Source organism: Dromiciops gliroides, chromosome 6 (genome assembly GCF_019393635.1).
Source record: "Dromiciops gliroides isolate mDroGli1 chromosome 6, mDroGli1.pri, whole genome shotgun sequence".
In the NCBI taxonomy this organism is placed as follows: Eukaryota; Metazoa; Chordata; class Mammalia; order Microbiotheria; family Microbiotheriidae; genus Dromiciops; species Dromiciops gliroides.
This window is the reverse complement of record NC_057866.1, coordinates 276245741-276269701: the sequence shown is the minus strand read 5'-3', so window position 1 is coordinate 276269701 and position 23961 is coordinate 276245741. Positions and strand designations below refer to the sequence as shown.

Sequence of the window (23961 nt, the reverse complement as noted above, 5' to 3'; positions counted from 1 at the left end):
GCTCCTCCTTTGAAAGGGGTTTCCACATGATTCATGTTTGCTTGTTCTTGGGACAAATAAACTGGTACTACGATTTTCCTGACTGTCTCTGATCTGGTTTTTCCTGCAGGAGACATTATGTTCTCTAATCTGTTTTGTGGTTTTTTTAAATTTTTTGGTAAGAGACAGGCATAAAAAAACAAAAAATGACACTAGTGGTCTTTTTTCTCTGCCCTAACACCAGCCCTGTTTGTAAATGTTTCATAATGGGATGAAACAACGTGCCTGAATACCAGCTGGCAAGAGAAGGTTTATCTTGCTTGCCACAATGCAGTAAAGCCCTGACATGGGGGGCTCAGGATAAATCAGAAGTTTCTCCTGTGAGAAGCAAAACCAGGATGACCAGATAACAGGACACACATGTGGAAGAATCAAGGGACTGTTTAGATTGGCCAACTAGATATCAGGATGGATACACAGAAGGGGTAAAGAGAGAGAAAATTCTATAGCAGATAAGTCAGTTAGGCATGGCTACTACCTGAGCTAGGAGACAGATAACCCCAAAGGTCAGGACCATCATTTCAAAAAATCCCCCTCTACTCTCAGAAATATGACAAGCATCCAAGCTTTCCCCGCCCCACCCCCAAAGGAACTCTTTAGTTTTCAGAGTGGACACCCCATCTATCTCTATAAAAGCCTTTGCCTTCCTTCTGTTCTGTGAGGAGGATGTTTCTAAGCCCTTCTCCCCTGGGCGTTGAAATCTTTGACTTACACCTCTGTCACTTTCTCTAGCACCAAATAAAAAACCACTTTAATTCTAACTGGACTGTGTGCAAGAGAGTAATTCTTTTTTTGAGGAATACCTAAGGACTCCCACCCTTCCCCATGACAGACCCAAAGAAACTAGGTTCTCTGGCTGGGAGGTAGCCCTCCTCCCCAAATGGAGAGGTCTTCTGGTCAGCAGGGCAGGTGTTAGTGACCTGAGGGGGTCTTCGAATAGCCACCAAGTCAGAGGGTCCCATGTGGTGAACACTCCATGCGGTGACCATGACCTGATTACCCTCAGAAAACCAGGAAGCAATGAGAAGCAGGAGCCTTTTAAGGAAAATTAATCTCTTGAAGGGAAACGAGAATTCTGCTCCTGCCACAACCTAGAAGCTCTGGACTTTGGCCCTGACATTCCCAGGGATTTCCATTTTGGGGTTTCTTTCAGGAAGGGAGCACTGGATAGTTTCTATTTTCACTTTGCCCTCTCATTTATGAGTTAAATTACGGTGTGCTGGCTATATTTATACTTCAGGCTTTCAGGTAGAAAAAAGGTTCTTAGATGATCTCCCCTTGATCTCTCTTCCAGGTAAGATGTTTTTTTATGAGCTCCTTTACATTTTCTGTCATTTCTTCAGTCTTTTGATTTTGTTCTAACCCTTCTTAGTGCCAGTAGAGTCACTGATTTCTGTCTAATCCTTGAGTAGGGTCTTTTCCTTCCAAGATTAAGCTGTGCATCCTTCTTTCCTCTAGAGTTCTCATTCTTGTTTTCATTCTTGCTTCATCTCTTCCAGGATGACCTAGCAGAGGCTTGTGGCACATCTGTGACTTCCTTTGACGCTTTGCTTAAAGTCTAGGTTTGCATCCAAAGTATCCCATGATCCACACATTTCTTTTTTTGTTTGTTTTTGTTTTTTTGTAGGGCAATGAGGATTAAGTGACTTGCCCAGGGTCACACAGATAGTAAGTGTCAAGGGTCTGAGGTCAGATTTGAACTCAGGTCCTCCTAAATCCAGGGCCGGTGCTTTATCCACTCCGCCACCTAGCTGCCCCCAATCCACACTATTTCTTTACCATCTGTGTCATTTTTGATTACTCAGCTGTCCAGCCTAACTTCCTGAACAAACTTCAGGCTCCCTGCCCTTCTGGAAAGGCTAAGTGAGGCCTTCTTTGTCAACTACTTTATATTACCTGGGGTGGGTCTGGACAACAAGAAGGACAGGAATCCCCTGTGGTAGGTAGTCTAGGCAGCACTGCCCTCTGAGCCCCAAAGGCTTCTGACCTTGGCGTGGGGTCTGAGTGAAGCAGATGCACACTCCAGACTCTGGTCTGGGTTTCCATGAGTCAGAAAGCTTCGCGCTTCCCTGGCTCTCCTCTGGGGCTCCAGGGTGGGCCTTTTCTGCCTGGATCCTTCCTGGTGTCTAGAGGCTCATGACTGAGGATGTGTAGATGGCAAAATACACTAGCTTTAGTTTGGACTTCTTGATTATTTCTTGATTTGGTGCCCCCTTCTCCCTACTCCTTTTTAAAATTCTTCTTTACACGCCACTCTGACATTGTGAGCAGTCTCTCAGCAGAAAGGGGAAAATAATTTACACTGTGACCATAGCAATGTAAAGGAAAACACTTCTGAAAGACTTCCAAAATCTGATTCATGCAATGACCAACAACCACCAAGAAGTAACGGACTAGAGCAGTGGTCAGAACTCAAGCTGCCGGCCTCACACTGACTTAGCACCATCTACATTGTGCTTTTTTACTTCTTGATAAACACATCCCAACCACAGTGTGTGTGTTTGTCTGACATCTCTGGACTAGACAGTGTAGAATGGGACATACATGTTCAGACATGGTCAATGTGTTCATGTTTGGTTTCACAAAATTTATTAGTTACAAGGGAAGGGAATCCGGGGAAGGAGGGGAGGGTTGTTTGTGAAAGAAGAGAAGGAAAAAAGTAGCAATAATACATTAAAAAATATTCAAGAGAAAATCATAAAGTCCAAAACACAAAATAACAGGGTAACTTAGTTACAACCTTAAATTCAATACACATTTTTAGAAAAACACTTTTGAGGAAGTTTAGTTTGATAGTCAACCTTCTTTATTTGCTCTTTGTACTTTAAAAAATTCATGATTGGGGCAAGCTTGGTGGCGCAGTGGATAGAGCATTGGCCCTGGAGTCAGGAGGACCTGAGTTCAAGTCTGCCCTCAGACACTTAACACTTACTAGCTGTGTGACCCTGGGCAAGTCACTTAACCCCAATTGCCTCACTAAAAAAAAAAAAAAAGAAAGAAATGTAGAAATCCCTCAAGCACCTGGTAGCCTAATGTTGGAACATAAAGAGAGGGGCCCACTTTCCCCTGCCCTGTTCCATTCTGGAATTCTCCATTGTTACAAACTTCCAGGCTGAAAAGTCCTCTACTCTGTGCTTCTCAGAGGAGGGGGTTGTGCACAAGAGAAGCATTTATGATCTGAAGAGAAAAACCAAACTGGCCCCTGCCCTCGGGGGCCTCACCTTCTCTTAAGGAGAGGCACCACAAGCCTAGGAATGGGCAGCTGGTGACTTCCAAAGCACAGCCATGTTCCCCTGGTGTCAGAATGTAAGCGGCCTGGGATGGAGACCTACCCGTGTGGGAGTGGCTCTCTCAGGGAGGAAGGCCAGGAGCACTGGCTGCACCAGAAGGAACTCACCCTCTGCTCTATCTACTCTCCAAAAGCTCTGCTCTCTCTCACCCTTGGTATAAATAAAAATGTATGCCTAATAAAAGACCTCAGAGCACCAGTATTCACTGGCCAGTGAATTCTTTTAAGTCCCAAAGTGGCTACAACAGACTGAGACAATTGTATAAAAACAAATTTTACACAATCAAAGTGGTATATCCAAAATACATTTTTAAAAAGACTGAAGAAAAAGATATAAAATGAATTTCTGACAAAAATGAAAAATTTGGCAAACAAAGAATTACAAGAAACTAATTAACACCTGCATGTAATCACCGACAACAAATTACTTTTTTCAATCCTCCAGAGAACTTTAGGAGTCACCAGACGGACCACAGCAGAAAGTGAAAGGCCAAAATCGGTGTTTGGCTTTATCTGCTCCTCTATCAGAATGTAAATATATCCAATTTTAGACTTTCTGCTTCACTTCTGACTTGGTCAGGCCTGGCAAAGCTTTCCTTCAGGCCCTGCCCCCAGCAGCAGCCCCCTCCCAAGCCCTCCAACGCACGGCCACCAGCCTCGTTACCTGGGCCTCTTATTCCGCAGAGTAGGCTGGTCTCTGTGCCAGGCACATGGATAAAACAAGCTTCATTTATTTATTCACATACCTGCAGATTCAGTCACTTAGCTGTGTGTGCTGGTTTCCGGGACTCAACCTTGGCATCTTTCTTAGCCTGAGGGTTCCTCTGGTCTCAAGGGAGGTCTATTTTGCAGTCAGAACAACTTATCTAATCATCGATTTAGTCCTTTATTTTTTCCATCTTTCTACGGTAAAGGAAAGCCAACCCTAACATCCTAAAAGGCAGGGAGGGCCTGGGGGTTTTGTGTGTTCTGATCTTAAGCAGGCAAAAAACACGGCCCACTCTTCAAGCTCAATGACAAAAAAACCCAAAAACAAAAAGCAGGGAGGTAAAAATTGGGATAAAACTGGGTACACCAGACAGTATCATTGAAGTTTGTGAATGACTTCCTCCTGTGAGGGGTAAGGCTAAATGCAAATGAACAAGAAGGCAATTGTCAGCTGCATTATCATTTGACCAATAGCAGCCCAGCTCCATCTTGACTGTGCACCAGACTGCATTACCAACAGAGCAGACCAGCGCTCCATCAGCATCCGCCGAGAACAGGTAGGTCTTTTTCATTTTTATTATGGAGAAATTAAGCACCAGATAGAACTGAAAAACATTTTATTAAGAAACCGGGAAAAGCATTCTTCTTAATGTATATGTTTTTAGCTCTGAATTTCTTACCCTGAAAGACAGGCTTTTATTCTACAAATAAATACCAAGGTTGTCGGTTTAGCATGGACTCTCTCATCGTCTGTGCCTTAATAGAAAATTGATGACCATGCCACTGTATGGGAAATCTAATCCTCCCAGCCCTTGGTCAGTCAACTGAAAGGCATCAGATGCTTCCCAGCTGCTTGCCAATTTCACCTTCGGCAAGATATTTCATTTCAGCAGCATTATCTGTCCTGACAAAGGAACTCCTTGAAGAAAAATCTAAACTAAAAGCAAATACTGGTGAAAGATGCTTTCTGATATGTACAGATTATATTATGCTGGAAAAAACACCCCAAAGTATACTCCCTGTAGGAAATGTCAAAAAATAAAATAGGAAGATTACTATGAAAATACAATCCATCTCTGAGCATAATACAGACAAAAGAGCTGAGAGGTGCATTATAATGTGACCAGACCTAAAAGCTTCAGACTCTTCTGTCATTTAACTAAAATACTTTTGCTTCTAACTGTATAATCCAAGTCTGAGATTACTGGTAAATGAAAACCTCGCCTGTATATTTTTATTACGGGGGAAGAGAGCCGGTCAGTCATTTTACAGCCATCACATCGTGTGGGTGCAGGGATGGATGGGACCATTTGAATAAAAAGAAAACTACCTTTAAAAATGAAAAATGTCTTCAAAAGGGTCAGCACCCTTCCCGGTGCTGCAGTAATGCTCAAGCAATCAGGAAGGCTGTGTGCCAAGGAGGGTGCTATGGGCTGGGGATACAGAGAAAGGAAAAACACAGTCCTTGTCTTCTCGGAGCTCCCAGCCTAACGGGAGAGACACCATGCCAGTGAACAGGCACATGTAAGAGACAGAAGAATGGGGAGATGGGAGGTCACCTCAGAAGGAAGGAAGGGACTAGCAGCTGGGGAGGGGGTTGGGGTTTGCAGAAGGTGGTATTTAAGTGGAGTCCAAAGGAAAGGCAGAGAAGGCAGGAGGCGGAAGTGAGGAGGAGAGCACTGCCTGCCCCGGGTGGGGGTGGGGGTGGGGGTAGAGGGGTGGGAGAGGAGGGCATGAGCAGGAGCAGCCAGGGGACAGAGTACATGGAGGAGAGCAAGGCAGGAGAAGACTGGAAAGGAAGAAGAAAGGCAGGGGCTGGGTTATACAGGGCTTTACAAGCCAAAGCGAAGGTATTTGATATTTGGTCCTGGAGGTGACAGGGAGGGAGCCACTGGTGATTTTGGAATTGGGGGCGGGGGTGCCGGAGGCTGGGGATAACCGTCAGAACTGAGTTTTAGGAAGATGGCGCCTGACTGGAGGACGGATTCCAATTACTGATGATAACTGAGAAAAGCTCTAATTCCATTTTAGTGGAGCATGAAAATCATCTTTGTTTAGCAGACACTATAGCTTCAGGACAGTATTAAAAAAAATAAAACGAATGACCCAAGCCAGCCACTGCCTCGCCTTCCCTTCCCCAGTAAATCTACAGCTAGGGCTCAATTAGTGCAAATAAGACTGGATCCCACGAAGGGGTCGCGTGCTTGCGATCCATACTGCATATTTCCATGGGGGTGGAACTAATGATAATATTTTACATAATGATAACTTCCCATAGTGTGGACCTGAATCTATGCAAACATTACGGCATTCAGTGTGTGTACTAATTGGAACCCAGTTGCATGTCATTGCTAAATGATTTAAAAAGGACATTTCTGCAGCTACTTTTCCCTCCAAGGAACAAAGGTATTTATTCAGCTGCTCTGTCAAGTAACTGGATCTCAAAACCAGAGCTCTCTTTTCAGGGTTCAGTCCAGCAGCAGGGTTAAAGTCCCCATCAAGCACTCTTGCCAATCACAAAACAATTAGGGCAATGGATCCAAAAAGGTCCCCAATAAAACATGAAACTCTCTCACCCAATACACAGGAAGCTTAGGAGAACAAAAGGGATTATAAACAAACAGAAAAAAAATCAAGACCAGCTAAAGATTCATTTTGCCATCCAATATCTCCCGAAATATAGGTAAGAGATGGTAAATAAGTTTCCCCCTGCCCCCAAATGATGAAGTGAGTCAGTTTAATCAGCTCCAATCTTCCTTTCACCAAAGCCTGCAGCACTGCCCCCTTGATCGATTATTTTTCAGAGACATCTCAGACAGCAGCTCTTTTTGTGGTGGAGGCAAAACAATGGAAACAAAGAGACTGCCCTTTAATGGGGAAAAGGCTGAACCAATTAGGATACAGGAAAGTGACAAAAGACATGGTTTCAGAGAAATCTGGAAGATTTCTAAGGACAGATGCAGAAGGAAGTAACTAGAACCAGAACAATTTCTACTGTAACATCACCCACACTGTTAACAAGGACAATGTTAGCAGACTGAAGAAGTCTCATCCACATTCAATCTGTCATGACCCAGGGGAAGCCCACCTCTTGCCAGAGAGCTGTGGGCCACACACAGAGTAAGACACAGGTTTTTGGACACGGCCGATGTGGAAATTTGTTTTGCTTTTGGTGTTGTGAGGCTTTTGGTTTTGTTTTTCTGCCCCACCTCCACAACCCCCCCCCCCCAGGGGAAAGGGAGGTGGGGAGAAAAAAATAAAGATAGCTGAAAAAATGAAATAAGATAAATGTAAAGTGTTTTCCTTAAATGCAAAGGAAATTCAGCTCAACTGTTTTCTATTCAAGAGCTTGTGTGTCCCAACCATTGTGTGATAACTCTACCCTCCCTATAGAAATATTCTGCCAGGGAAGAGTGAGTGAGTGAGAGAGATTTTGTGTGTGTGTGTGTGTGTGTGTGTGTGTGTGTGTATAAAGCGATTGGGGTTAAGTGACTTGCCCAGAGTCACACAGCTAGTGTCAAGTGTCTGAGGCCACATTTGAACTCAGGTCCTCCCGACTCCAGGGCCAGTGCTCTATCCACTGCAACTACCTAGCTGCCCCAGCCAGAATTTTTAAGCACTAGAACTAGGTTCAAAGGAGGAGGGGAAACCATAGCATCAGTTGTGATTCTCCTACACTCACCAGGCCCAAAAGGAGACTGGAAAGGCTATTAAAGAATTGTTGGTTTTAAAAAATTTAAAGACTACTTTTCACAGTGTTTATTTTAAACGTATCACATTCAAATTTTACTTTGAGAAATGAAAATGAAAAACTTCTAATGATACAATTCTGTTTTGCCTGCCAGATTTTACCAAGTCCAGCAGAAGAAAATTAAGTATTTCAAAATATTAAATTGCCACTAGTCATCAAAAATGATTCTTCAAAACTTATCCTTATATAATTTTCTAAATATCGGAGAAATGTATAAGGTACAAGTAGCAATTCTTTAAAATATCTCTCAACTCTTATCCTGGAAGTTATTCCTTTAATCCAACTTGTAAGAGTCCATTAAGAAATATGAAATTAAATCAAACCACTAATTACCCCATCCCCTTTCTAACAAACACAATTCGTGGTTCAGGGTACATGGACAAAGTATGTTCTAACCACAAAAAGTATCTCACATAATGTATTTTGTAGTAATTTAAAGCCCGCAAAAATGTTTAAGAGCCTGAACAATCCTTCCAGAAAATCTTTCCAGCCACAATTTAACAACTTCAGATGGAAAAGGGTCTGAATTTGGATCTCCCGAATAGAGTAGTCGCCGCCCCCCAGGGCGTCTCAAGCAGCTTCAAGCTGTGCCCTAAGCCTTGGGCACACAGTATCTAAGTACATTTATGAGGGCTGTGTGTGTCTGTATGTCTGCATCATCGACATCACACGCATCTAGGTTTGAAACTAACAGACTGGCCAGCCTCCATCTATCCAATCAGATGCAGAAAACGTAAACACGTCTTCTGATCAAGGTTCCTTCCTTAATGTGTTTTCCTTTCAAAGAGATCTCATTTTAAGGAGGTGATGCCCTGCATGTTCCATTGTTACCAGGATTCTTTTTTCCCAATACTCTGAAAGCTGCCAGGAGCCAAGAGTGAATGTCGATGCTACTCCAGGCCTCCCCTCTCAGAGTCCATGCTTACCCCTCCCAGCCACAGGTGCCCCTCCCAGAAACCAGAGCCATCCTCGCAAACCCTTCCTAAGGGGCAAACATAGCTCCCTAGTGCCTAGGGATTCTATCTGTCCACTGCGACTCAGTCCTAACTAGCCTAATCTCAATTCTCAAGGCATAAAGCCAAACTGAACAGAAATAGGAAATAACTGGACATTAAAAAGGTAGAGAGACAAGACACTCATCAAGTCTTTTCTGGGAAAAACAAAAACAAAAAACAAAATCAGCCCTTTTTCTTCTTCTGGGGGGATGGGAAGAAGAGTTATTTCAGCAGCTCCACCAGACTGACAAGTATTCCTACCAGCAGCTTCCTGAAGCCAAGTGGCTTGCCCAGGGTCCCACAGACGTGGGCACGAAGGGTCAGAAACCAGATGCTGGAACCCAGATTTTCTCTCTACCCAATAAGCAGGCTTCCATTATCATGAAAACACCCACATCACAGATTTTAAGCCACAGCCCATGGCCCACTTACCTCAAACAGTATTTGATGTGATAAAATTCCAATATAATAAACTCAATTACCAGCATTAATGGAGGGGAACACAAATATAAATGGCCCAAAATGGTCGTCCAAAAGTCAATTCCTATTTGGCTCTGAGCGTGTTTTTGTGCTTTCAGATCTACCCTCTACGGGCACTCAATAGCTGTTAACTTCATTGAAGCCTGAAGTTTTAATTTGATACAGAGAGCGATCAGGGGCCACTGATTGGAGGCTTGGGAGAATGAAGGGAAAGAGGCAAGAGCCAGGCCGGGTCAGCAGGCTAGGAAGCAGCCCTTAGTGGGTCTCAACAACAAGGCAAAGCCCCCAGAGCGGCGCCCACCTGTGTTCATTTCTCACTGGCCACCTCTCAAATAAACCAAAAGCCTTTCTAACCTTATTTTCAAAAGGGAAAACATCTGACCAGTCCAAAGCACCACCACTGGGCTGCCTCCCCTCCCACCCCCAAAGCAGGGGCAGAAAGCCAATGGCCCTGGGCTAAGTCTCCCCAAGCTCGCCCTGCTATGGACATTAACCTGTGACCGTGGGCAGGCCTCATCCTGCACCCCCCCACACCCGGAAGGAAGTGGTAAGATCCCCTTAGAGTTCTGACCATCTCTGAAGGCAGGCAGAGAGAATGGCTCTGGATTCAATTGGGGTCTGGGTAGTTTACCCTCATTTCCCCCATTTCCATCTCCCAAAGAACCCAGAACCCCTTGTCTCCAGTTTGGAGGCACATGACCTTCCAGAATCACCAGGGAGGAAAGCTGCACAGATTTGGGGGGATTCTGGGAAGCTTCCAGGCGCAGACAGGGGCGATCTAGGCAGAATTAAAGCATAGAGGCCCAAGTCCCTTCCCCCCCAGATCCTTTTATCTCCCTCCTCGGCTTCATCAAGTCCCACTCTGCACCTCCACGTATGCTGCCCGCCTGCTGGGCACCTGATCTAGCCCACTGGTACCCCAGCTGCCCAAAGTGCCAGCCCCTCAGGCTTGACAGAACCAGTTCTCTGCTTTGGAACTCTCCTGTGCCACCTGCACAGCCCTCGGGCTGCATCTACCTCCATACTGGGCCCTTCCTCTCCACTCGCACCACCCAGAGCCTCCCCTCTCCAGACACAGCCCCTCCCAGGCATCCTTCTTGGAGGTGCCAAACTCTCTCTGAGGAGCCCCTCTAAGCACGTCCCTCCTGTCCTTGCAGAAGCCATGTAGAGTTTCTCACTGCCTCCAAGGTCCTTAGCCCTGGTCTGAAGGCGTTTCCAGCAGCCAGCTGTACCCCGGTGCCCAATCCAGCCAAGCTAAGGGGCTTTCCCGGCTCCTTGGGGGTCACTTCCACCACTGCACAGCAGAGGGCACATGCTTCCTCCTGTCTTGCTGCTGGGAGTCCTTCTCTTCCCTCCAGATATGCCACAGCACCTCCAGGAAGCCTTCCCTGAAGCCCCCCTCCCAGGGGCCTCCCTCTCTGCCTTCTCATCCTCTGCTGTGTGCTCGTTTGTACACACACCATAACCCCCCCAAGATTCTCGAAGGGCTAAGCCATCTTCTTGTGCCCGGGTGGCCACCACAGGATGGTGTAAACATACTGGATGGGACAAATTAAGCTAAAGGCCTGAATTATAACCTCTAGCACCACCCAATAAGGACACCTGAATGGGGACCAGGAACAAAAAAATCTCACAGAAGGAAGCTCTTACAATGGGTCTGAGGCAGGCAGTAGCAGAAGTCGGGGGGGGGGGGGGGGAGAGACATGCGCAGGGGGAGCTGGTAAGGAAATGAATGGAAAAAAAACAACAAAAAAAGAAATGAATAAAAAAGCATTTGTTGCAGCCCTACTATGTGCCAGGATCCGCATACACGCCAACAAGACTGTTCCAGACATTCTGATGGGGACTGAGGAAGGATGGTGAACAAGAGGGCACAGTTTAGAAGAGGCCAGGCCTGAGTCCAGGCAAGCTAAGGCCAAAGCTCCCCTGCCAGAGATCAGCACCCTAGGGCTGAGGTTAGGCTCCAATGGGAGACTAGGACCGGCCAGGAGGGGAACTCCCTCCTAGGAGTCTTCAGTCAGTCGACAGCAATGATGAAGCACCTACCATGTGCCAGGCTCTGGGCTAAGTGCTGGGGATACAAACAAAGGCCAAAACAGTCTAATGGGGGAGACAGTATACAAACAACTGTCTGCATGAGAGCGATATGGAGGAAACTGGAGGCAGTCTCAGAGGGAAGGCACCAGAATTTAGGGGGATCAGAAAGGCTGAACGTAGAAGGTGGTGTTTTAGCCAAGAGGCAAGTGCTGGGAGGTGCAGACAGTGCTTGTGAAAGGACTGCCCAGGAGGTCAGAGAATCTGTGCAGGGAAGCCTGAGAACATGGGGAGGGGAGAGGCCCAACCAAAGGCTTGTGGTTGGGCTGCTCAGTCTTCAGTCCCCCGACTCTTCATGACACCCCCCCCCCCGCCCCAAATCTATCCAAGTTTGTATCTGCTGTTCCCATGACACTCTGCATCCATCTCCTTCTCCTTCTTTTGCCTTCAGTCTTTCCCAACAGTCTCTCCCAGTAAGTCCCATCTTTTCATTCTGTGGCCAAAGGATTTAAGCTCCAGCCTCAGTATCTGACCTTCCAGTGAAGAGCCTGAATTCATTTCTTTGGGTACTGACTGATCTGATCTCCTTGCTGTGCCAGGGACTCTCCGGGCCTGTGCGGCTCCACAATTGTGTCGATCCTGGGGGCTCTCACAGCCATACATTGCTACTGGAAAAGCCATGGGTTTGACTCTACAGACTTTGTTGCAAGGTGATGTCTCTGAATGCCAAACAGAAAATTTTTTCTTTGATCCTAGAGGCACCAGGGAGCCAGCCAACTCTGGTGGGATGGGGCAGAGTCAGAGGAGAAGGGAAGGAGGGGGCATAGTCAAATGATGGTGTGAAGGCAGATTCACCAGGACTTGGCAACAGAGTAGATATAGGGAGCAAGAGGGGCTAAGGAGTGGAAGATGGCACGCAGGTTCCAAACTTGGGGACTGGAAGGAGGGTGGTGTCCTTGACACCAAAAGGGAAGCTTGGAAGTGGGGGAGTTCGGAGGGGGAAGACAACAGGGAGTTCTGTTTTGGACGTGTGGAATCTAAGATGTCTATGGGACATCCAGTTCAGATGTCTAACAGGGAGGGATGCAAAAGTGGAAGTGGGCAGAGACTCTAAGGCTGGACAAAGAGCTCCGAGATTCATCTGCACATCTGCAGGGAGATGATACCTGAATCCATGAGACCAAGTTAAATAAGACAAAGGGTAGAAAAAAGGAGAATCCAGACACATACAGTTAGGGGACATGACCTGGCAAAAGATCTACCAACGGAGAAGTAGGGGAGAACAAGGAGAGAGCAGTGTCACCCAACACGTACCACACAAACAGGAAATCTCAAAGATTACTGACCGCTCACAAAGGAAGTAAGCCAAAACAAAATGTCTGCTTTGGGTTGACATGTCAGAGGTGGGCCCAGAAGGGAGTCCCAAATCATGTAGGAAAAAGTGCTTCATTAAACAAAGGAGTTTCACTCGATCACAAGAGACAGGGAAAAAAATGGGTTTATTTATATACTTTGTTTAAATACAACAGACATGTCCTCGACACCACAAGAACTTGGGTATTAAAAGCTGACAGGGCATATGTGTCGCTTAGCAATTCTGTCCCACTGTCCACTGTGACCTAAACTGTTCTGCCTTTGTGCATCGGGCAAGTCAAATTTGGAAGTTATCTTGGAGTATTCGGGTTGTGAGTCCCCAAAATACCAAGTCTGTCCCTGCCAAAGGCCTGAGAAGACAGCATCCGGGGGCTCCAAGGCAGAAGCTGGCCAGAACAGGGAGGGCCTAATTCTTGGGGGGTTTTTGTTTGGCTTTTAGTGAGGCAATTGGGGTTGAGTGACTTGCCCAGGGTCACACAGCTACTAAGTGTTAAGTGTCTGAGGCCGGATTTGAATTCAGGTCCTCCTGACTCCAGGGCCGGTGCTCTATCCACTGCGCCACCGAGCTGCCCCATGCCTAATCCTTTTAGACGTTAGAGATCAGTTAGTATTCTGGAAGAGGAGTCATAAATGAAACAAATGAGACCTGTGGGGACCCGGGTTTGTCCCTCTTGAAAGGTGCTTCCTCGGGTTTTTCCAAGCACCATGATCACCTAAAACCTACACATCAGCTAGTGAACTTTGCTGATAGAGACTGACGGCGACAGTCACTGACCAGCACGGCTTCAGTCATCCCTGCAGAAGGCCATCGCTGCTGCTGCCGCTGCTGATTTTTTCTATTTTTTACCTCTCAACCACTGTCCTCCTGACCCACATCCTATGACCCAGTAGCGTTGGGGACAGAGAAAGCCGGAGTCCCAGAGGCACGTAAAAGAGGTAACTAGCAGGAGCGAAAGCCAAGTGGGAAGGGGCACAGGAAGCCTCACTAGGCTTTCCCCAAGGGCACCAGGTTTTTAAAATGGTAAATTTTCTCAGTCATGGCTCCTTCACCGCTGTTCATTACTAATTCAGCTGCCTTTTCTTTTCATTAACAATTAAGTTCTTCTCAAGTAAAAGGGGCACCTTTTCCAAAAGAAAAACCAGAGCCAAAACATGAGCAGTGGACTGTGAATAAGGAATATGACTGACCGAGGGTGAAGTTTAAAAAGACTTTAATGTATAATATACCAAGCCTGGTACAAAAAGGGGGAAGGGAGGTAACATTTTGGGGTAGTGGGAGTTGCTCAGGTAAACAAGTAGTGGAGGAGCAAAAAGGATTTTGGTATATGGGCATCTAAAGGAGGAACTGATCCCATAGGAAGAATAGGAATATCCTTTGGAAATCTCATGGATCCTACATCCCCCTAGAGCTTTTTTTTTTTTTTAAAGTGAGGCAATTGGGGTTAAGTGACTTGCCCAGGGTCACACAGCTAGTAAGTGTTAAGTGTCTGAGGCCGGATTTGAACTCAGGTACTCCTGACTTCAGGGCCAGTGCTCTATCCACTGCACCACCTAGCCGCCCCCATCCCCCTAGCTTTTTAAGACTCCAGAAATAACTTCTCTAAGTCCATAGGGGAGATTAGGAAACCCTGAAACTCCTGAGTTACAGGCCAGTGAAGTTAAGGAGGTGAGAGAGACACCGGGTTTGGAGATTTCAAATGTTCGGATGGAATGTCAGGTCTTTGGGAAGACCAGGGGCCCATATTCCACATTTTAGCCTGGAGGGGCTCCGGTGTCTCCTTCAATTATACCAGGACGGGCTGGCAAAGGGTGAGAGAGTCGCAGGGATTTAGAGCTACTCTTCCCTGTAATAAAAAGGACAGCAGAAAAGATCATACCCACTTAGGAAACCATCCCGCCTGTCTCTCCAGATGGGTGAGAGGTTTTCTGGTCTTGGGTAATATGAGTTGTGTCCAAACATGGGAGGTAATGGAGAACCACTCAGTAGATTTTTCATCCCTGATCCTCCCCCAAGCCAACCTATGGTGGTATTGTGGTGGAAGATCAACCTTACCCCGTAACTGGGCTGGAACTTATGGGTTGGTGCGGCTGGCCACCCCCTTTACCATGGCATCTGAGCATTTCTCCAAATCTGAGTCTAAATCAAGAAAGAAACATAGCCCAGAGGGGCAAAAAGGGTCATCTGACACTCTAGTCTGCCTAGATAGCATAGGATTCACCAAAAGGCAGAGGAGATATTCAATAAATGGAATGAGAGGAGATAAAGAGGAGGGATTGTGAGAAATGGGTAGTTGTCTCCTCTCAATGTGGATATAACAGTCAGTCATACTCCCCCTGACCGGTTTGTAGGACAAAGGTCTCAGATCCCCTCCTCCCCCTCAGGTTAGCAAGGTCACATGGTTCAAGGAGCCCTGGTCTCAATTAGGTCCTCTCCAGAGTTGTGTCCATATAAGGAAGTATAAGGTCCACTCCTGAGTCATGCCCGTACAAGGAAGAGGGGTGGGAATACTGCGTTCTGATTAGCTAGTTTTTGCGCATAGATTGTAACCCTTGAGTAATTGGACCATTGATGAAAAAGGGGAGGGTACATTTGCATTAGGGACTAGAGTATAAAACAGGGTCTTCGAGCACCCTTTATGGGCACCCACTAGCTGCATACTAGGGTGCCTCCTTCTCATGAGAAGAAAAAAAAACAAACAAAAAAAAAAAACAATTAAGTTCTGCCTGTGACTATCATGTCTTTGATCAGGAGGGAGAGGGGGGGAGAGAGGGAGGGAGGGAGGGAGGGAGGGAGGGAGGGGGAGAGGGAGGGAGGGGGAGAGAGAGAGACACACACGCAATTATATATACACACGTATAATCAATCTGCTAATTAGAGTTCATTAGAAGTCATAGAATGTGGTTTACAACCTAGATTAGCCTGCATTCCAAAAGACCCACTCCACACACTGAAGCACTCGTTCCAAGATGCAGAGAGGCATGGCGTGAGATGTATGCACCACACACACATTTTCCAGGGATTTGTGGAAACCCTCATATTGCACCCATTAGTATGCATCACATCGGTGTTAGCTTCATAAATTTTTCTGTTCTTTTTTTCTCTTTAGAACCTCTTTTGGAGCAATCACGGGCAATGGAATCGCTAAGCATGGCCACTCTAAATGCCACTCTCTGGAACGAGACCACCAGCACTCCCCGCCTACCTACCACCACGTCGGCCTACCAGTACATTGGCTTTCAAGTCCAAAAGGTTTACCCTTTCCATGACAACTGGAACACGGCCTGCTTCATCATCATGCTGTTATTTATATTTACAGTCGTCTCTCTGATGCTCCTGGCCTTCATTTATGAGGTCCTGGACTGCTGCTGCTGTGCCAAAGACAAAACCCTGAGCGACTTGGAGAGCGAGCCGAGCCCTCTGCGAACCATGATGGACAACATGAGAAGGCAGGACACGGAAGTGGTCTAGTGCCCTCGGGGGGATGCCAGACAGACCCAAGCCAGAACGTTGGCCCAAGGCCTCTGACCTCCGCTGAGGGTGGAAGGGAGAGAGAGAGAGAGAGGAGTCCGGAGGTCCTGACCCCCAGCCAAGCACGATGGGAACCCCAGGGGCTCCCCAAGTCCTCCCATCATCAACTCTTCAGTTATCCTTTCATGAGAAGATGTGGCAGTGCAAGTTTAAATATGTCCCCTTTTGAGTGGGTTTCACTGTATGTCTCCATGGTAAAGTCCTTATAAATACAAGTTTGAAAATTCAATGTGGGTTTGTCATGGTCTTCCCCCAAACTCCCATCTTAGTGACAGTTACCCAAGAGACCTTGCCCAAGGTCAGACACAGGCAGTGTAAGCAATTAATTGTGATTTGGAGTTTTTCTAACCCCAGCTTTGCTTCATCATTTGGCCCTAACAGCATCGAGGTCAGAATCTGAAACCACAGCAGCCAAAGCTCTCAGCCCTTCCGTTCCTCTGCACTGCCTGTCGTTCAGTGTCTCGATGATCTAACAGTGAGCAGCAAATCAGAACCAAAAAATACACAGAACCCTAATCCTGTCCTAATAATTCACAGGACTACAGAAGCGCCATCCGCTTCCACATTTCTGTCAGCAGTTAAAGTGTCTGAATGCTCACCTGCATCCAAAACTAAATAGATCATCGGGGCAGCTAGGTGTCACAGTGGATAAAATACCAGCCCTGGATTCAGGAGGACCTGAGTTCAAATCCGACCTCATACACCTGACACTAGCTGTGTGACCTTGGGCAAGTCTGAAGTGACTTAACCCTCATTGTCCTGCCCCCCCCAAAAATTCAAATTTAAAATTAAATAGATCCCACTAAAATCAGTCTCCTACTTCCTACTCCTTCTTTAAAAAAAAAAAAAACACCAAAAACACCACTTTCTAACTTTCTAAATTATTTTTAAAGCTCTGACCTTTACAGAGGATTGATATGGTAAATTCAACAACACTGAATACCCCTTGAAGGGATCAGTAGCGAATGGTTAGCTAGAAAAGAGAGGAGAAAATGTATGCCTTCCCTTTCATTAGGAAGCCCACGGCCACAGGCACAGAACACTCTGGAGGCAACCCATCAGACTCAGTTGATGGGCTGGTTAGTTTCTCTCAAGTGCTTCATCCTCTTTTTTGTTTTGTTTTAAACAAATAAAAGTTCTCTGCGGAGAAACAGATTTGAAAATGACAGTGATTTTTTAAAAAATAGATAAAATTTAAAAGTAATAATAAATGGCTAATATCCCCTGTGATAACGACTGTATTCTAGGGATATTAGCCATTTAGAAAATAGAGGAAGGTCAAAAGTGTATCTATATTAAACATGATTCCAAAGACAGAATGATGCTGCACAAATCAGAGGAGAGGAATAATCCGTTAATGTACTAAAAAACCCAAATAGGCCCTGCAAATGAACACATTTCAGAATGTAATGAACTGATTCAAAGAGTTATACTTGCTTCGACTCTTTTGTAAGTTATGAAATGTTTGCTTTTTAAGTGTCACTACAGCAAAAAAGACAAGGAAAAGAGAGCGACTGAATTCTGGAACTGGAAAAGACTTCAGAGATCGTCTAATTAGTCTAAATACCACATTTTACCAATAAAAAAATGGACTGAAGCAGAAAAAAAAGCAAATGCTAACAATAAAAGGCCAATACTTGACTCCATTTCCACACTGCGGTTACTTATGCTGAAATCTCTTCCCCTATTAATTTTTCCTTTTTATCCTTCAAATACACAACATTTCTTTGTTCCTAAGGGCCATCTGTGAACACTTGACGACCTTCCCAAAGTTAGCCCCCTGAAAAGGCCGTGAGAAGACAACCAAAGGACGCTGACTTTGCCAGGTCTGAGCACAAGCACAGCTGATCTAAACCAGCTGCCAGTCTCTCTTGAGAAGGCATGACACCACAGATTCTGAGTCCCGGGGCTCAGCTCGAGGCCCCAGGGCTGAGAAGCAGGACCCCAGAATGAAGCAAACTGTCACAGGTGTCCTGTGCCTTTATCTCCCAAGGAGATAAGGAGATGAAATCTGATCCAGCAAATGGAGGGCCAGGAGAGAGGAGGGGAAAATAAAACAAAGGGGGCCCGCCCACCACCCAGATCAGGGAAACAAACAAAGCCACTAGAGAACCCCGGTAACAGGAGGAGGGGGATTTCTAAGTCAGTCCTGGCAGGGAGGCCAGGTTTCTACTGGAGTCTGACCCACTGGGTTAGAGGATGGTCCCAATAAATGTAGTTCCCAAAAGGGGCATTCCCAAAGCTCCTTCTCAAACCCTCACCTGACAGACACAGCCAGAAGGCGCCTAGGCACCCGTTTAAATAACAGCACGCGGCAATTCGAGTACAATCCTTGCTGAGCAAAGTGCTCAGAGCCCCAAGTGTGTGGGGGCCAGACCTCCCCCCAGCTCACTTCTACCCTCCCATTCCCTCCTGCTGAGGCCTACAACAGCCTAACCTTGTGAAAGGGCAGGAATGGGAGCTACCCCCCTTTCCATCAGTGCGTCAGGAGCCCTGGGATCTCATCAAGCAACAGAGATCACTTCTCCTCTCCCGGTGCTGAACGTCCCTTCTATGTGTCCTTCCAGAGCCCCACGTAGCCACACACCACCAGCCCTCGTGTCCGGGTCACAGAGTCCAAACCTTAATGCCGGCACAGCTCCTTTCCTACTTGTACCTGTCCCTGTGTTAACACCCCCGACACAGCTCTGCATCATTAGGCTAGAGAAGAAACCCACCCTTTTACCCCAAGGTTGGCAAAGGAGAGAGACTCAGAGGAGCCAAGTGACCTGCCCCAGATCACCCAGGAAGGGGGTAAGCAGCGGGAGCCTAACACCTCCTCCTCCATGACAGCCCTTGGACTCCTTCCCGGGGTCATCGTCCTTGGAGATGGGCTCCATCCTCCCCTGCCGGGCCCCCTGCCCACTTGCAGTGCCGGCCCCACACATATGTCCAACAGCCCGGACACTCAATGCCAGGCTGTAGTAGTAAAAGGCATGTTCTTCTCCACCGAGCTCTCCTCAGGGCGCACACTAAAAGACCCTGGGTAGGAATCGGGACATTCATACCGAAGAGAAAGGCACAGTAAAAAGGACCCCAGTGCCTTTCCTCCAGAAGCTAGGGTCCCCAACTCCCTTCTAAACCCCAGAATGCCTGGGAAGGCTTGGGCCAGGTCTCTGGGCCATCGTTTTAGCAAAAGGCTGATGGGCAAACAGGGCGACAGATTTGAGGGGCACAACGAGGCTACAGACGCTTTCAGTCCTGGCCAACAGAGGGATTTTTTGGGTAGATTTCCTGGGGGTGGCAATGGAATCGCTAGGAAGAGACGGCAATATCAATTTAAGAGAGGAAAGAGCACCAATAAGGAAGCGCGCTTGATTCTGCTGAGATGCCCGCCTGTCTCAGCACTTCCAGCAAGGCTAGGCGGCTCTTGTCCCTGCTCTCAGTGAGGCCTACATGGAGAACTCCAGGGTTCCTGCACATCAGTGCCACCCCTGCTCTCCCACATGCTCCTTTCTCCTTCCTACACTCCTGGGTCTCCAGCCCACCAACATGGGCACACAGCCTCATGACAGAGAGAGTCCTCATCCTCCCTCCTCCACAAGTCTTCTGGGAAATGTCGTTTTCCCAACCCACATTCCTATCACACCCTCTCGTCTATTCACAATGTCCATCCCTCCAGACAAGGAAGTCTGCGCATGTAGGTCTTACCACAGAGGTGTCACACAAGCAGCCTGCCTGCCACACTCCATGTCAGCCCTAACCAGATTAAAATGTCACTGGATATAAAGCTGTGCATACCCTTTGACCACTATTAGGTCTCCTTCCCAAAGAGATCATAAAAAAGGGAAAAGGACCCCCATGTACAAAAATATTTATAGCTGCTTTGTGGTGGCAAAGAATTGGATATGAGGGGATGCCCATCAATCGGGGAATGGCTGAACAAGTTGTGGTACATGAATGTAATGGAATTCTACTGTGCTGTAAGAAACGATGAGCAGGAGGAGTTCAGAGAAACCTGGCAGGACTTGCATGAGCTGATGATGAGTGAGATGAGCAGAACCAGGAGAACATTGTGCACAGTATCAACATTATGGGTTGATCAACTGTGAAAGACTGGATTCTTCTCAGCAATACAACAGTCCAAGATAGTTTCAAAGGACTCATCATGGAAAATACTCTCCAAATCCAGAAAAAAAAGAACTGTGGAATACGGATGCAGATTGAACCATACTATTTCTTTTGGTATTTGGTGCTGTTGTTTTTCTTTTTTGAGGTTTTTCCTCTTTGCTGATTCTTCTCTTATAACGTGACTAATGCAGAAATATGCTTAATGTTACTGTACATATATAACCTTTGTCAGATTGCTTTCTGACTTAGGGAGGAGGGGGGAGGATTTCGAACTCAAATCTTATAAAAATGAATGTTGGGGCAGCTAGGTGGCGCAGTGGATAGAGCACCAGCCCTGGATTCAGGAGTACCTGAGTTCAAATCTGGCCTCAGACACTTAACACTTACTAGCTGTGTGACCCTGGGCAAGTCACTTAACCCCAACTGCCTCACCAAAAAAAAAAAAAATGTTGAAAACTATCTTTACATGTAATTGGAAAAAATATATTATTAAGTAAAAAAAGAGGGCACTGCTACTTCAGCTTTCCCCTTGGAGCACGCCAGCCATGGACAGCACTGGCCCGTAGAACAGGGGACTTGGCAGAGTCTGAATCCTGTCCGAGCTGCACTGGCTCCAGTAGGAAGTCCCAGGGGACAAGCCAGCCTCAGGCACTCCCTAGCTGGGTGCCCCTGGGTGGGAGACTCAAGTCCTGGGAGGCTCTGCTTTGTCATCTGCACAAAGATGGCATCTACTTCAAAGGTCACCACAAAGATCAAATGACAATGGATATAATGAGACCTGCAAAAGCTAAAGCTGCCTGTAAGTGAGCTGCTGGTGTTATAAAAAGATCTCAGAAACACCTGGACCAAGGCACGATCCTCCACCCAGCAGGTAACAACTGATGATCACACAATGGATTCAATTCAAGATTTCTGATCAGTAAAGTTCACATGTGTAAATAAAGACCGGATAGAAAAAGGAGCACCAGGCAGTTTCGGGAGGCCAAGGCCGAGCCAAGAACATTCCAGGCTATTGCTCTAACCAGGCATTTCCAAATCCGCATGGAGGAAACCTGTGGGCCTGACTTGGTTTGTTTTATCTTGGTGATGCTGAGTCCTGGGGGTGCAGAGAAAACAAAAACATGGTCCCCTCCCTGAAGGAGTGCACAATCCAACAGGGAGCCGACATGCCGCAGGGAGGAGGGAGCTGGAAAGGCAATTAAAGGAAGCCAGGAAAGCCCAGAGGTGGGAGCGGAGGGGCAGGCATGGCAGCCATGGGGAGCCGGCCAGAGCAGAAAGGAGCCAGCCTGCAGCCTCGGATGCAAGGAAAAGACACAGACTCTGCAGGCGCTCCAGGCGCTCCCAAGGTCTCCAGGCACTGAACCTTCAGGATATTTACAAAACACTGGGTGTCAATGATCTCCAGCACCTCCCTAGCCGGTCCAGCCAGGAAACCAACAGTCCTCCTGTTCAGTCTCTACTTTATCCACGTGGCCGAGGCCCCCAAACTGGGAAACGGAGGCCAAAATAAAACCCCCAAAGCTAACTCGTCCCCACGGATCTCCCAGCAGGCCCTGGCTGTACCCGGGAAGGTTTCACAACAGAGTCACCTCTTTGGTTCCCGTGAATTGAGACCGGTGACTCACCTTCCAGCAGGGTGAGGCTAGCACCGGCCCTCCAGTGAGATTTCTAGAGCCTGGAAAGCCCAACCTCCTGAGGAAAACCACCTCCTTCCCTTGCCTGCAAACTCCTCCAAAAGGGAAGGGTGGTGGAATACGCCAACCCCTCCTCCCGTGCAAGCTGGGTTAGGTGTTATGGGATTGTTCAGCTGTATCTGACTCTCTGGGACCCCACTTGGGGTTTTCTTGGCTTGAGATCCTGAGGTGGTTTGCATTTCCTTCTCCAGCTCATTTGACAAATGAGGAAACTGAGACAGACAAGGTGACGTGACTCACCCAGGGTCACATAGCTAGCTAGCAAGTGTCTGGGCCAGACCTGGACTCAGGAAGATGAGTCTTCCTGACTGCAGGCCCAGACTTTTCCTTAAAGGTACCAAGACCATCTGAGGCTCGGCTGGCTAGCTCAGAGATGAGCACAAAGCATTGATGGGGAAATCCCGGAGCACGGAGGCATCTCAAGCAAAGGAGCTTCAGGCAGCTGAACACTCAAGGGTGCTCGACACCTTTCCTTGTGGCAAAGCCTTTTCCTACTAAGGCGGAGCAAATGTCTTTCTGGGAACCGATGAAGGCTCTCCAAGGCTCTCCTCTGGCTCCAATCTGGAAGCTGGACGGGCAGGGCTTCTCTGGAGGCAGACCCAGGGGGGAGACAGAAGTATCAGCCTCCAAGTTATGTTGGCATTTGGTTCCAACGTCTTTGGGTCATCTGATTTTATCTTTACAATAGCTTTATGACTGAGGCTCAGCTCTTCTGCTTCCAATACTACGTCCAGATCCCATCCTCAGAGAATCTACAGTTCCCATGCCCAGTTCTCACACAACAACAGACCAGGACATGAGAGGACCCCTGAATTCCTGGATGGTAGAAAGGTCTAAGGTCAAGAAAAATGGGGAATGTGGATAGCAGTGGTGTCACCCTCAGAGCAGACCTCGTCCTGACTGAGAAAAAAACCCATAAATCGACATTATCTGTGTTGTATTATAATTTCATTTATTTTGTTAAACATTTCCCGATTACATCTTAATCTTGTTTGCAGCTGCCTGTATGACACCTCCAGTGTATAGGAGTGGGCACCAACGTGCCGTGGACACGCTAACAGATGCCACCAGGGTAAAGGGGGAAAACACATCTCAATTCCAGACTCAACTTCATAAATGGGGACCTACAAAAAGAGTGAAAGCCTTATACACAGTCGGTCCCAAAAGATGACAATTTAAGTTATCTTCCATGTCCATCTGATTTTGTTTCCCATCTTTCTATTTCTCTAAAAGAGCAGGAACAGACACTATTAAACAATCTAACCCTCAAAGGAGTGTTGTGAAGCTTAATAAGTCAATGTTTATAGAACACGTTAGTAATGGAGAGCTATTCTGAGAAACTCCACATCTGAGATGGCTAAATACAGCAGTCTGAAACACTTTCCTACCCAGTGAGAACCACAGTTTGGATACACACCAAACCCTCCACACTTACGGGTTGATTTTTGTTTGGGGTTTGGGGGACAGGGGTGGGGAGGGGAAGTCACACTATTGGGGTAAAGCCCTTCGGGAACCTCGCTTGCATACTCGACTGCTCTGAAGGCGTGCCAGGCTATGTGACCAGCCAGCCTTAGGCTGAATCTTCTTCAGTATCACTCAAGAACAAGGACACTCACCACTGCCCCAATTTGGAAATGCTTTCTGTACTCGGTCCCGTTAGCAAGGCCAGCTTACCTGCTGTTAGCTCAGGGCACAGGTCAAAGAGTAAATGTGACCAGACTATGTGGAGTCTGAATTTTATTTAAAATGCCCTGGAGGGTCTTTTGTGAGCTGATGATGAGTGAGATGAGCAGAACCAGAAGAACATTGTACACAGTATCATCAACACTGAGTGTTGATCTACTGTGATGGACTAGATTCTCACCAATGCAATAGTACAGAAGAGTTCCAGGGAACTTGTGATGGAAGAGGAAAAAAAAAAAAAAAAGAACTGTGGAGTATAGATGCTGAATGAAACA

General features: G+C 46.9%; 2 protein-coding genes across 2 annotated transcripts in view; one reads left to right on the top strand and one right to left on the bottom strand.

Moving 5' to 3' along the window:
• GTF2E2 (general transcription factor IIE subunit 2) overlaps positions 1-23961 on the bottom strand; it is an 83536-nt gene that overhangs the window by 45696 nt on the left and 13879 nt on the right. The window lies entirely within an intron of this gene.
• Positions 4485-16428, top strand: SMIM18 (small integral membrane protein 18). The gene is made up of 2 exons (XM_043971115.1): positions 4485-4593; positions 15778-16428. The coding sequence occupies exon 2, from the start codon at positions 15804-15806 to the stop codon at positions 16137-16139; it is 336 nt and encodes a 111-aa protein (XP_043827050.1). The 5' UTR covers positions 4485-4593; positions 15778-15803; the 3' UTR covers positions 16140-16428.

Excerpts from the sequence above, each read along its gene's own strand:
- SMIM18 (XM_043971115.1), top strand. The coding sequence starts at position 15,804 with ATGGAATCGCTAAGCATGGCCACTCTAAATGCCACTCTCTGGAACGAG.